Genomic DNA, 14,283 nt, shown 5'->3' on the forward strand with positions numbered 1-14,283 from the left:
AGCAGCGCTCAAAGTTGTTTCCAAATCAGTTTTCACAGAGTTTGAGACATAGACTGAATATGTAAGAGATATTAAGCGAGGTAACCGCCATAAAATTTTCACTGGGATCCATGCTGGTTTCTACTGTTTGCCATTCTGTTTTCTGGGCTGCCCATGATGTCGAACATGACACACTAGGAAAATATTCATTCATTCATTCATTTATGTCCGTAACCGCTTCTCCTTGCAAGGGTCGCGGGGACCAGGAAAATAAATAAATAAATCAGAAAAAAATACATGTCTACTGCAAAGCCATGTACACTGTCCTGGTCTACTGGCAGTGTCTTTTTTTTAACAGGATTTCCTGCATTAAAAAAACCTGCATGCACATTCTCATTTTGAGAAAAAATAGAGATAAGACAGAGTTTGTTTGTGAATGAGAGCGATGGGCTCTGCTCTCAAGAGCTCAAATTGAGCTGTTTGGCCCTCAGGGCCTCCTTAGGGTAGAAGCCAGCAAAGTCAAACAGGTGGGATCACTTCAAATGACACCAGCTGACTTTTCGAGGAGCAGAGAGACACATGGAAGACTGTCAGGGCCACACACAATGGAGTAATCAGAGGGATGCACATGGAAAAATACTGCAAACTCGCATATGCAGGCATCGTTCACACTCATACACGCACGGGAATAATTAGTAGGGAACACACACATACATCGAGATATATTCTGTACTCACACAGACATGGGAGGAGTCTATAAAATGCACAAGCTGCACACACATGCCAAAATATTTAAACAATCAGACTTCCACACACCGCATATGTTTCTCAGTTTCAGTTTCAAAATTTGGTTGCCAACAACAGCACTAATCCTCTGTCCTCTAAAATCCTGTTGTCCTCTTCTCCTCCCAGATGAGAATGATTGGTGTAGGTTGTTGTAACATCAGTGTTATGCTGATGTGATTGGCCCAATATTGGCCACATCAGATCTGCTCCATTAAAACTCCGTTTGACTGCCTGTTTGATCCACAATCCGTGTTTACAGGCAGAGACAGCTGTGCACTCCAAAATAATGATGTGAGATATACTCAACCCATCTGTAGGGTTGAGTCTGGATCACATACTCAACTTGAAAGAATAATCTGTGAAAAGGGTCATTTTGGTGTTGACACAGCGCTCTTATGATCTATCTTAGTTCATGAAAGCTTGAACATTTTCTCTTCTGAACATGAGCAGAGAAACTCCTGGAGGTCAGTCGCCTTATTGGAATATTTATTTAGATGTTATTTCTTTTTTTGTGTGTGTTACGGCATGTTGCCGCTAAAGAAAAAACCCTCAAAAACATCACATTTTGAAGCTCCAACAGATGATCCAAAGACAAACACATCCTTGTAACACCCACATTGTTTGATTGACAGGTGATATGTGGGAGCTACAGTTTAGCAAACACCACAGCAGTGAGCACTTAGCAGCAAATATGTTGCTGAAAAGAGAAAAAAAAAAGTTGTCAGAATTTGCATGTTTCACTTGTGTTGGTGTCAACATGTCATGATGAAACAGAATTTAAAATTGTGTGTGTGTCGGCCCAAACAGCAGAGCATGGATGAGTCGAGAACGACGTTAAAGAGCGTATAAAAATGCGTCCCTATCGCGCTAGTGACTGTGATGTGAGCAAGTTAGTTCCCCTGAGTGGCTTTACAGAACGTCAAGAGCTCCCGACGAGTGTCATGTGTTTGAGTGAGCGAGCGAGTGTGTGTGTGAGAGTGACTGAGTGGTGCAGGAGTGTCAGGGAGCTTGTACTTTGATGTGTGTTTGCATGTAGGAGGGGAGGATCAGGAGTGGGAGGAGGCCCGTAGAAGTCAGAAGAGGTGTGTGTGTGCGTGCGTGTGTGTGTGTGTGCGTGCGTGTGTGTGTGTGTGTGTGTGTGTGTGTGTGTGTGTGTGTGTGTGTGTGATCAACAGAGCTGCCACTGCCTGACCCTCTCATGTCTCGAAGGCCTCACACTCAGTCCCAATCAAAGCCTCATTACCATCAACCACTGCCAACAGAGCAGCCTGCCAACTCTGTATCCATCTCTCCCTCTCTCTCTCTCTCTCTCTCTCTCTCTCTCTCTCTCTCTCTCTCTCTCTCTCTCTCTCTCTTTCTCTTTCTCTCTCTCACTCTCTTTCTCTCTCTCTTTCTCTCTCTCTCTCTCACTCTCACTCTCTCACTTGGACTTAGAAGCAACACCCAGTCTGTTAGCTTGGCACCGACAAACATGGTCGTTGCCCAGAAATTCGAGGGCTGCGCTAATTTTGCAGTGGTTTTAGTGTGTGCTTGAGTGTGTGAGTGTGTTCTCGTCATGAACAAGTGAACAAGCCTGAACATAGAAAAGGCTCACGCTGTGACAAGCTTCATGATGTGTCGCAGTAGAAGCACTGCAAGGCCTGTTTTTGTCCAGTCCAGAAATTGACACTCGTTTCTTTTTATTTTTTTTTGGTATTGACATGGATGGTGGGACATTGATGCATCACGCTCTGCTCTTGGGAACCGAATTGAGCATAATGAGATAAGATGTTAATAGTCACGGTTTACAAACTGCTGATAATGTTGCATTTACCGTAACTTATTGCTCGCAGTACCAGCTGTGCCCACAAATTAAGACTTGACTGGATCCTTTATGCACATGAAATACTAGAGTGATTATTTTGCTATTTTTATATCCCACTTGTGGAGCAAATATATAAAGTATGAAAATGAAGCATGTTTATGAGAAATATGAGCCATAATATGCACTAGAAATGAATAGAAGGTGGAAATAATTCGAAGCAAGAGTATAGAAATGGGTCTAGTAGTGTGGCAATGTTAAGTGTTAACATGCTATTTGAATTTCAACATGCTGAAATCTAGTTAAGAGTTTTAAACGGACCTGACTATGTAGCAACTACTGAGGCTGAAAAAATGAAATCAACATGGAAGTGCCAAAACTGCTGTTCATTGAATGGCCACTAGAGGCTTGACTCCAAAACAGAGAAAATCCCCACAGACCCCCATGTTAACATGTTTACAGCCTGGTACAATTAGGTTTCTATAGTTAATTTTAAAATTCATGACAACTATCCGAGGGTTTGAATCATTTTATAACTCTTCCATTTACATTTTATTGAGGCCTAAAGTTACAAATATTTAAAGGCGGGGCCACTTGAATGACAGACTGTCTGACGATAGTTTCCTTGGCTTCCAGTCAGATCTTCACTCCGCCACAGCTTCACCCTCTCGTCCAAATATGGTCACAAAAAAAAAACAGAAATCAAGATGGCAGTGGCCGAAATGCCGCTTTTTGAGGCTTCAGAGTGGCAGTCCAGCAACCAATGGGTGATGCCACATCACTTATTTATACAGTCTATGGGCCTGACCATACATGAGCCCTCATAGTCTCTTTCTAAGCTGGACTCTAGCCTGAACCACGGCACAGTTTTTGAGCCCAAGCCCAAGTAAAAAGCTGATATATACTTTTGTTACAAGTTAAAACCTGACATGACAGGCTGACATGTTTCCTCGCACCACTTCACCTTATTCTTCCTTCTAAAACTTAGTATATAGGCTGTCATCAGCTCTAAGTCTCGTGTACAACAGACTACTTTGAGTGTGCACAGCGGTCCATGGCAATGCGGCACCACTACAGGGGAGGCGGTAGTGTCCACTACAAGGGGGGCTTCACTCTCCCTTTTCCTCTTTCTTTCCCTCCTCATTCAGTCAGTCCAGTACGACTCCTGCTATTTATGCTCAAAAGCTGCCAGTTTCATTAAAGAAATAAAATAAGCAAACCACTGGTAGTTTGGCGAGAACCTGACATGAATCAAGCCCCGAAATAATATTGAAAAGTGGCTCAGCCCAGCCTGGTCTGAACCTGGCAGGTTGGGTCGGGCCCAGTGGGGGCCCAATTGTTGAGAATCAGAGTTCTTGTTTAGTATATGAAGTTTAGAAGGTCAACCTTCAACCAGTGTGCTAACGCAGAAATAATAGTATTAGCATGCTAACATGTTAACATTATATGTTAAATTAATTAATTAATTAATTTCTCTTTTAAGAGTTTTTGATAAAGATTAAGAGACACATGTGTCATCCTAAAACATGACAAGTCAGTTCTTTTCTCCTGCAGTGATTTTGTAACACTCAGTCTCATGTCGATCAAATTGTAGCTGAGGTTAGGACCATCATTTCTGGATTATCACTGTCTTTTTTGACATTTTCATAGCTGCCATCACACTATGATCATATTTCAGCGACATTAATTCCTGACTTTATCCCATATTCACTTTCTGATTTTCCGACTGCCCCTGACATTTCAGTGCTGCTGCATTTCCAATATGCCACCCAAAAATGCCCACAACACCACCAGAGTTGTTTTCACTTTTTGTGCGTTTAAAAGGATTAGCAGTGACACATGGGTGGTCCACTGAATTGAATTAGCTGAATCCTTGACATTTTGAAGTTGTCTTTTCAAACCACAAAAACCCGTCAAAGCCTCTTTATCGATGGCATCGGGCTCATAAGATGAGGCGGGCCTCACTGTGCCTGGAATATCAGATTATTAAATGCCCTGGTGTCATGGTTAATACTCTGTCTCCTCTTCAAAGTTTTCCCATTCAGTCATAAATCTCAGTGTGTCTGTGTTTCTGTGTGTGTGTGTGTGTGTGTGTGTGTGTGTGTGTGTGACACGGAGAGTTAGGCTGTCTTTTGAAGGGACTGTTAATGAAAGTTAGTGGTGTGGAGAAAGAAAGTGTCAACCGTCTCGCTGTGATAGATCACTCCTGCTCTTAGCATTAACGGCGAGCCGTCACTCTAAGCATTTCAGGCGGCCGCAGTTAAATTAATCAGGTAATGGACCTTAGTCTCCAAGCCCCCTCCATCCTTACTGCGGTTTCTCCTCCTCATTCTCATCCCTTGGTTTTCCTCGGCTTGTCTTTCGGAAACTTGGCAGCCACTTATTGCCTCATTGCCACAACACATCGATATTACCTTTGGGTCACCACAAAGGCATTTAGCGACTTACACAAAATGTGTGGAATACATAAACACATGACTAGAGTAGTTTGTCTTTTTAGTCACTCTTGGTGTGGGCTTGCTCATAGGTTTTGGTGGTAGGGATCCTCAATTATGGCAAAAATAATAACAATTTTGATTGATATTGAAATCAGGACTATTTCACAACTGTGTAACATGATTACTCATTGGCTTTGAGGAGATCATGCAGTTATTGAACATTATTTCTGGTGTTTCTTTTTAACATTGGTTGTCTTTCTGTTTGGACTTTGTGGGGACGGGCTGAGCACAGCCGCTGGAAAGGGACTGCTTGATTTACAAAATTAAAGACAGAATAAGAGCAATAATAGACTTGTCACACAGCATAAAATTGTTGTATCGTAATTATCTTGTTTTGAAAATGAAGGAAAGCCAAAATTGAAAAATAAAATGCGATTAATCGCCCAGCCCTATTTGGTGGATTATTATTTTAGGTATGTAAAGTCTTTATTTAAGACTGTTAAGGGGTGACAGGAAATGCATGAAGAGAGTGAGGAGCTAAAATCCAACAAAGGTCCGTCTTCAACCCTCCGACCACCAGAACACCTATTGGTAAATGTGACGATAGCTCCTCCAGAAGTTATTATTTTGTTAGTTGTTGAATAAGCTTCACCCAGATTCGCCCTGTTTGAAAAATCCCAAACACATGTAATGACTGAAAACCAGATTCAGCAGTAGCTGTCTACTGTTGTGTCTGCCTTGCATGTTTCTGAGAGATACCAGATGCAGAACCTCTGGGTAGCATCTGTGTGGTGCGTGCACTGGATGTGTGCTCACTGTTCTTGGTTCACACTGTTGCCAAAGCAACACAGGATGTGTTCTGCTAGTGCTCCGCTTCCATAGTTTTTTGGGCTTAAGTCCACCAGGCCACTGGGGTGCTGCAAGTCAGAGAATTTGTAAGTTAGGAATATTATGTAACTTTAATGGCCTGAATGAAAAAAAGCATGTGCACACTCAAATCTATGCAAAAGTCTTTATGATAAAGAGTTTTCTGTTTTTCCAAGGCATAAACAGGCAGCATGAGAGTCACACAGAGCATCAGTTAATTAGCCTGAGTGCAGAACACATGTGTCAGCTGGTTGAAGTTATGGCTAAACATAAAGGGGATTGTAGTCCTGATTATTGTGGCCTACACATTGAAGACACAGTGTCAATGGAGAAAGTCAAGAATCACAAGGCACACTGAGTGTGCCAATATACACAGCAAGACAGAATATGAGACAAATTGACAAATAGAGACAAAAGCTGTGTCCGAAACTGTCCCCTATCATGGATATAGTGCACTATATAGTGTGCGCCATTTTGTAGTGTTGTCCGAATTCTCTTCTGTTAATTTCATTGACTATATAGTGCATTACAAATGTCCAAAATGCACAGGAAATTTGTGTGTACATATGTTGTACACTACAGTCAACTCCCATCTCTACCACAATGCAATGCGGTAGTGTTATTTCCGGGTGAAAAAAAAATTCCAATGTAGTGTCCGAAATCTCGTTTGGTTATTCCCTATATAGCGCACTATTTAATACACTCATGGGCTGAAAATGTGTGAAACAGCCACATTTTAGACTTTTTAGCTTCTTTGCAGCAACATCCATATTTGAACCATTAGCCACATTTACACTGACTGTTCAAGGTGGGAAATATCACGTTATGCTGCCTTGCTGTTCTGTAAATAACGTCCTATTGCAGAAAGGATGGACGGAGCGGTCTTGCCTCTGAGCCGAGACAGGAGGCAGTAAAAGAGCTGAAACGAGGTCTGTGTAAAATTTAAAGCCGGAAAGATGTGACCATGGGCGGCAGGAGTGTGACATTTTAAGATGCGTTTATGTGTGCGAGCCACTGCTGGAGATTTAAAAGCAGCTGCAAAGCGGATATTTCAAACAAGAATAACAGCAGCTGTAAATGTACGCAAACAAAAAAAATATAGATTTTGGAGCTCCTTACCCTCTGAGCAGTGTGAGAATTGCTGCCATATAACAGAGAGGGTAAATGATTGTGATTGACATGTTATGCCTTTGTTATTGTTTAGAAAGCACTGCTAATGTGTTTGTTATATGTGGCCATTGTTTGGTTCTCAGGAAAAATTCAGGGGTGGTATAAAGGGGCGACTGTGTAAAAGCGGCTGATGTCTACTGTCATTGAACATATGAGTCTGGACAGACATGGATGTAAACTGTAACTGCAAATCATTTCTTAATTCACTTTCTCATCATTATTTTCTTTTTTTATTTTCTCAACTTCCCATTTCTTTGTTTTTGTTTCAGTCAATGTTGCACCATTTTTTTACATTTTCATTTCATTATGCTTTCTTCATATGTTTGACTCATTCTCCCATTCGATGTATCCTCTCACCTTTATTCCCATTCAGAGTTGTTTTCTTGTTTTTTCTGTTTTGTTTCTCACACACCTACACGCTCCCACCATTTGCTTGTTTTGGTCTCATTGATATACTTTATTTCTCTTGTTTTAAATTCTCTTTTTTTCTGTATTGCTTTCCATGCACACATTCTCACACCTCACATCGTTCTTTTTTTCCTTCCTCTTACTCACATTTGGGCAATATACACTCTGTCTCTTTAATTCTTAAACACACAGGCTCAGCTGTTGGGATTTTCACATCTTTGGTTTGCGTTTGATCCCGTGACTTTCTCTTTCCCTTATGTTTTTTTTAAAAGGTTTCTCTTTTTTTCACTTTAACTTACTCGCTTACTCTTTCTTCAGTCACTTACACGCACACACACGCACCTCTTGAGCTTGTCTTTACCGCAGTTTAGTTTTGGGTCTTAATGTTTCATTCATTGAGTTTCTTTTGCGCACATTCATTTTTTTCTCTCTTGTTCACTGGTTTCTGTCTCTTTCATTAACACACACGCACACTCACACACACACACACCTCTTTGGTTTCTCGCGGCACGGTCTCTTTAGAAGTTGTAGATATTCTCTGCGGACCAATTTCCCTGTGAATAATCACGGCGGTTCATTGTGGAAGCGAGTGCGGTGCCAAAGTCATTTCTTCAACAGGCTGCAGCTTTATACTGAGTCAATCAAGCTGAAATATCTCAGCAATGGCTCCTATTTCGTTAAGCGTCACTCCCTCCCTATGAATATAATTACTGCGAGGGGCCGAGTCGACGCCTTCTTCGTTTACCACTCCCCAACTTTAAACCAGCTGAAATGGGTTTGAACTTGTGAGAAGTACTTTTCAAACGGTTCATTTGAGGGCTAGATCAACCGTTAAGTCACACCTGATTTTGCGATCACAGACGTACGACTGAAACATTTTCAGTCACATCAGTTGACTTTGAGTTGCTGTAAATGCTCTGTAGAGTGTACCTGCTGTCTCGCTGAAAGTCACAATAAATGAATGGCCTAGTTTTTTAAAATAACTTAAAAGATTTTCTTGAAATGGTTCTGTGACCTCCGACTTTCCATCTACTCGCTGATCCACTTCTTCACCCTGTGATGAAAAATGACCTGCTCATGCTGAAACAGGTGACACTGGAAGCTAAAACAAGGAAATGACCAAAAAAAATACAGTATTATAGTTTTTTTGTTTCTTGATTTTTTAACTTGAGCAAATTAAATTGATTTATTTGAAAAACATGTAAAGAAGGCAGTGAGCAATGAAAAAAGAAATTACCCAAAAATGTGCAAGAAACAAGTAAAAAGTACAAGAAAATTACCTGACAATAAGAATAAAAACAAATAAATAAATAAATATCAAACTATTAAATGACCTGGGAAAAGTGCTTGAAAATGTATAATGAATCAGAAACATCATTTTAAGTATATAATTATGATAATTATGATACAGTTTTTTGTTAGATTTTTTTCCCATAGACATTTTCCCCTTAGCTTGTTAAAAATCATTTCCTAAATCTACTAATTTTCTAACAAGTTGTGGAACATTTCTTACAAAGTTGCTCATTTCCTCTTTCCGTGTTTTTTTTTTTTTTTTTTTTAAGAAATCACACCAGTTTCCTAAGAGTTCAAAGGTTAAATACTTGTGAAAAATATCTCAAAGTTGCACAAGAAACATGATGTCACCCCAGGTTTCAAAGGGTCAAGTTAATATTAATTTAAACTAATTGTGCTTTTGTTTTTTTTTTTAATTCCAGGTTCGGGAAGCACCGTAAGGACGAGCGGCTGGGGGAAAAGATGGATCGTAAAGGCTCCAGTAAGTGGAGGGCAGAGGAGACGCAGGTTTCAGATGAGGAGACGATGAAGATGAGGATGGAGCAGGAGAGGTAAGGTCTTCATGATGTAGTATTGGCTAGGATATGAGTTGTCTGCACATTGTTCTTAACATGGACATGACTGAGCCAGCAGCTTGCAGCTAATGGTGCTAATTTATAAACAGCCCAAAACAATGGCAACGGGGCTGACAAAGCTAACAGTGTCAACCGTAGGGGAACCAAAGGAAGGGCGCGATGCTTCCCTGATGACACAATTATGATATCAGGGCTAACCACCATATGAGTGCAGTGCAGAGCAGCAGATACACACATGCACGGACCAGCCCAACACAACAAACACTCGACTTAATTTTCTGCTCAGGGCACCAATACTCTGACATTACATAGCAAATAGTTGTTAGCTGCTATATTAGTGCTCTGAATGTCTGCTAAGTACTGCATTTGTAAAGGCCCTTTTGTCTCTGGACTCATATGTGCTTTGCTACTTTGGGATCAGAGAAGGGGATATCTTTGCAGCTCTGCTAAATTATGTAAATCAAAGTGAACCAAATGAATTAAATAATTTGTTTCCTACTGAGAATCACTCACAATGTTTTAACACAAAAATGTTTTAAATAGTCTTGATCATAATTACAAAGGGTTTTTAAAGCTTCTACATTGTCCTTTCTCCTTTGCCCCCTAAAAAAAGAAGTCAAACTGCTAAAGTTTGTGGACAACAAAAATAATTTTACACCATGTGAGGAAATGTATGTGGACAGCATTTCACCATATTTGTAAGTTAAACATGTCACTTCAAAGCCTCAGTCATTATCTGCTGTGACAGCTTAAATTCTTCTGAAAGGGCTTTCCACAAGATTTTGGAACCTTACTTGCAGGGATTTGTTCCCATTCAGCCACAGGGGCATTAGTGAGGTCCAAAACTGATGTTGGACGATAGTGCCAAGCTTTCAGTCGGCATTCTAGGTAATCCCAAAGGTGCTGGATTGGGTTTAGGTCAGGGCTCTGTGCAGGCCAGTCAAGTTCTTTCACACTGAGATCAAACAAAACATCTTATCATAGACCTCATTTTATGGTCCCTCTATGTATTATCATGGTTAAACAAAACAATGCTCTCTGAAAACAGTTGTCACAATGTTAGACGGGCACAGTTGTCTAAAATATGATTGTATGTTGTAGAACAAGAATTCCTTCCATTGGAAATGAAGGTCTTGGCCCGAGACGTTGAAACATTTCCTCACCAAAACTCAAAAAAAAGAACAGCGGTGTACATATATTTCACTTTACTAATGGCTTTGTTTGACTGTATATTTTACTACTGCTTCTTAATAGCATGATGAACCCAATGGAAGACATGGTCTCGGAGGTCTTAACCACAGTGCAGGAAGTGCTTTCAGTCTAGTTTATCAATCAAACTGAACAAATTTCCTTAGACGTGTTGCAGACTAAACAAAATGGATGTTTCATACTTTGTAAATAAAGTCCTTCTTTTCCAACATCACTATTTATTGGTTTAAAAAATGAAGAATTTGTGTAATTAAAAACTGACTAGATGGTTAGAGCGCACATAATTTACTGTTAACGGTTGGGCGCCTAAAACCAAACAGCCCCAAGACAGCCAGTCTTTTTCTCACTGCATCACTCTCTCCCTCTCCACACCAAACTAAATGTCAGATGGGCACCATGCCAGTTTTTTTGGGATGGCGGTTTATAAATGCCAAGGCCATTACAGCCCTGCCAGCTAATTAATTCCCATGCTCTTGGTGTAGGGGCAGGAGTCATTACTCCCCCCAGTTGCTCGTTATGAAAATTCGGTTTGTAATTCTTTCTTTACGCCTGCAGAGCAGATAGTCCAATAATATGATAATAGCCTAGTCTTTATTTTTAATTGGCATAAGGTTAACGCAAATGCCACGTCAGATGATTTGGTTATTACACTGCATGTAGTTAAAAGTTCAGAATGGTCCTTTTGTATGTTAATCCAATCCGTGGCTTCTCTGTTATTTCTTGTCCTCAAATGTCAAAGTCACATGCATTAATCACCATGATGGAGTTTGAAACGCTAAAACCTATTCAGTATTTCTTTGTGGTATTTAAAAAAAAATACAGTTTCATAGCTGGCATAGATAGTATAGATTCAGTGACTTCACAACACAATACAAACCCCTGTGTATTTGACTTTATTTTCTATGGATGCCACTGTAAATTTTTCTTTGTGCCTACAAGGTGTGAAGCTGTTCAGTCTTTACATTTTGCAGAAGTTTTTCAAACCATGTTTTCTTTCCCCTTTGGGCTAAACTTTTCCTATCTTTTCCGATAATGAATTTAGGATATATTTCTGTCACAAAAATCAATTCATATTTATTTAACCCTTCAGCACTACAGAGTCTAGAACAATTGCTTGAATGCAGAGATGTCAGTTTCAGTTTGTTTTGCTTTTGAAGCTCAATACCCATTAACTGGTAACTAAGCAGTTCATTTTTAAGAAATAGAGCAAAATGACGTGAAAGACAAAAATCACTTTCCTTTTAGTCTGATGCTCCAAGTGCCACATTGATTTAAATGTTTTGTGTTCATGTTTTGTGTCTTGCCCTTTTATTTTATTTTGTATGTTGGCTTTGCTGACAAATAGCATATTGCTCACTACCCACTAGTTAACGCCACCCAACCTGGGTGGTGCACATATATATATATATACATACACATACATACATAAATACTTACATATACATGCATACATGCACATACACCCATGTAAATCCCATACATATACACACTATAATTGTTGATATTCCAAACTAAATGCTTTCTGTGGCCACTACACACTATAGTATGATTAAAAGTATTAAAATATTAAAAGTATTAAAAGTATTAAAAGTAGAAGTGCAAGTAAATGCAGTATTTACACCTTTTTCTTGAGATTTGTCTTCCAGGCAGAGCCTCTGAGGGAGCTGAGAAATGGATGTGTCACTCTTTTTGCACACTTATTTGTTCTTCTGTTTGTTGTGTGTTCTGGTTATGTGGAGTGCCTATGGCAAGAAAGAGCTATGGGAAATCGGGCAAAATGGTGTACGAGAAACAAAAATTGGCCAAATGTCTGTCTGTGCATCCACAGAGCAGGAACTATTCTGGGATTGTCCGACAGTAGTTCAATGCATTGATTATTTTGTTTAGCATTGGGTGTTTGACTCACTCTAACAAAGCGTACCCCCCACACCAACCACCGCCACCTGAAAAGCACAAGCGGCGCTTCTCTTTTGTATTTAACCGCTAGCTGAGATACACTGGTATTGACGGGTGAGGTCCCACTGAGGATGTGGAAGACTGTGGCTGCTTTGGTGTTAAACAATGATCCAGTTAGCTGTGTTTCGCCGAGCTGCTTTCTCAAGGTTCAGTCGGGAGCTTCGGCACCTCTCTGCAGAGGGCCTATTGATTGGCCACTGCCAGAGGCTATGGTTAATCCAGCTGTGATCGACTAAATGGATGGATTTCCTCGCAGGTTTAAGTCTCAGATCCCAGTGGACTCCAACCCCAAGCCAGACAAGCAAATCTAGACTGACAGTTCAGACAGCACACTGTTGTTTGTGGGGGAAATGCATAGTTGTTGAAAAAAGAGATTGACATGCACATATGGAAACAATAATTGGTTGTAGTGGACATGAATATGTTTTATAATGGTGAATCAGATCTGTGTCATTGATTTGAAACTTTCACAGCAATTTGTATAGAAACCCTACTACCTTAGGATGCACCACCGCCACATTTTTGATTTTCTCTACTTAATGCTTGAACAATTATAATGCTAATTGTTAATTATTTAATTGTTTATTGTTTATTTGACACTGGCAACTGGCACCGTAACAAGCTAGTCTTCCAGGGATCCAAGACAACATAATGCTACATTACAACAAAAACAAGTAATAAAACTGAATGGTAATCAATAAAATAAATAAGTGATGCAGCAGCAGCCTTCATTGTAAGAAGAGGCAAGAAGGGCTAAATTGCAGTGCACAAGTTAAAGCAACTGTCGCGATTTGCTGCTGTTGTACGTTGTATGACTTTATTGGATAAATAAATAACTGATTTATTGAAAATTGAGTGATTTGTCAATACTGATGTATTTCAGATTGACAGATCCCTGAAAATATGGATTTAATCAGTTACGGTCATCAGATCAGGACCATTGATGAAAAGGATTTTGTTCTAGTTAAGAGGTCTCTTTGCTTTGTGCAGTGCAGAATAGCTGATACTAGGAGGTGTTCTACCTGGCATGTGGAAAGCCTACTAGACAAAAAAATCCCACTAATGACCAGTAACATCTGGCTTTTGTAGTTAATGGAAAATGTTACAATAAACATCATCCTGGTACAAATGACTGCAGTAGTCGTGGGTACTTATCAATTCCAGCTTCAATTGGCTACAATCGGCAGTGATGGAAATACGACACCTGGCCCCTTAGCCATCAAAATGCAATGACTGGCTAATGGCTGCTGCATATTACTGTGCTTTTAGTTGGCATTGAGTTTGAAAGAGTGACTGAATAAGTAAGAGGTGTAATAAAGAGGTGACCGCAGTAAGCATTTTCACTGGCCTCCATGCTGCTATTTAATGTTTTATGACATGTTTTTCAGCCTGTCTGTGTCGTTAACCGTAGCACACCTGGGGAAAAGGAAAACAAAAACATAAAGGCAAACTCATCTACTGCTGCAGTCTAACACCTATTTTGCATGTTTTTTCATGTGAAAAACTGTAATAATTGCATTTATTTGACTGGCCAACTCAGAGGCCATTGATAGCAAAAAATATCTTTTTCATAACACTGCTTGTCACTCCACCAGTAAGTGTATGACTTAAGTCAGTGGCTACGGTTACACATCATTACATCACATGCACACCAATATTCCTCTTTTATTCCAAATATGACAATATTCTTAACTGATGCGGGTCATATAGACTGTATATTCCATTTAAATTTTCCAAATTTAACATTGTCCGATTAAGACGTGGGATATGCCAGTGTTACTCGGGTATTTAGAGAATTACT

At 39.9% G+C, this 14,283-nt stretch overlaps 1 protein-coding gene across 16 annotated transcripts in view; it reads left to right on the top strand.

Moving 5' to 3' along the window:
• The window catches only part of LOC121951641 (partitioning defective 3 homolog), a 315,087-nt gene that overhangs the window by 223,043 nt on the left and 77,761 nt on the right, over positions 1–14,283 (top strand). For all 16 annotated transcript variants that reach the window (XM_042498044.2, XM_042498056.2, XM_042498052.2 and 13 more), the window contains one exon: positions 9,165–9,293. In XM_042498044.2, the coding sequence (XP_042353978.1) occupies positions 9,165–9,293 (129 nt within the window). The remainder of the gene's footprint in view (positions 1–9,164; positions 9,294–14,283) is intronic.

This window comes from Plectropomus leopardus, chromosome 12 (assembly GCF_026936395.1).
Source record: "Plectropomus leopardus strain MGB_pleo_1.0 chromosome 12, ASM2693639v1, whole genome shotgun sequence".
NCBI classification, from domain to species: domain Eukaryota; kingdom Metazoa; phylum Chordata; class Actinopteri; order Perciformes; family Serranidae; genus Plectropomus; species Plectropomus leopardus.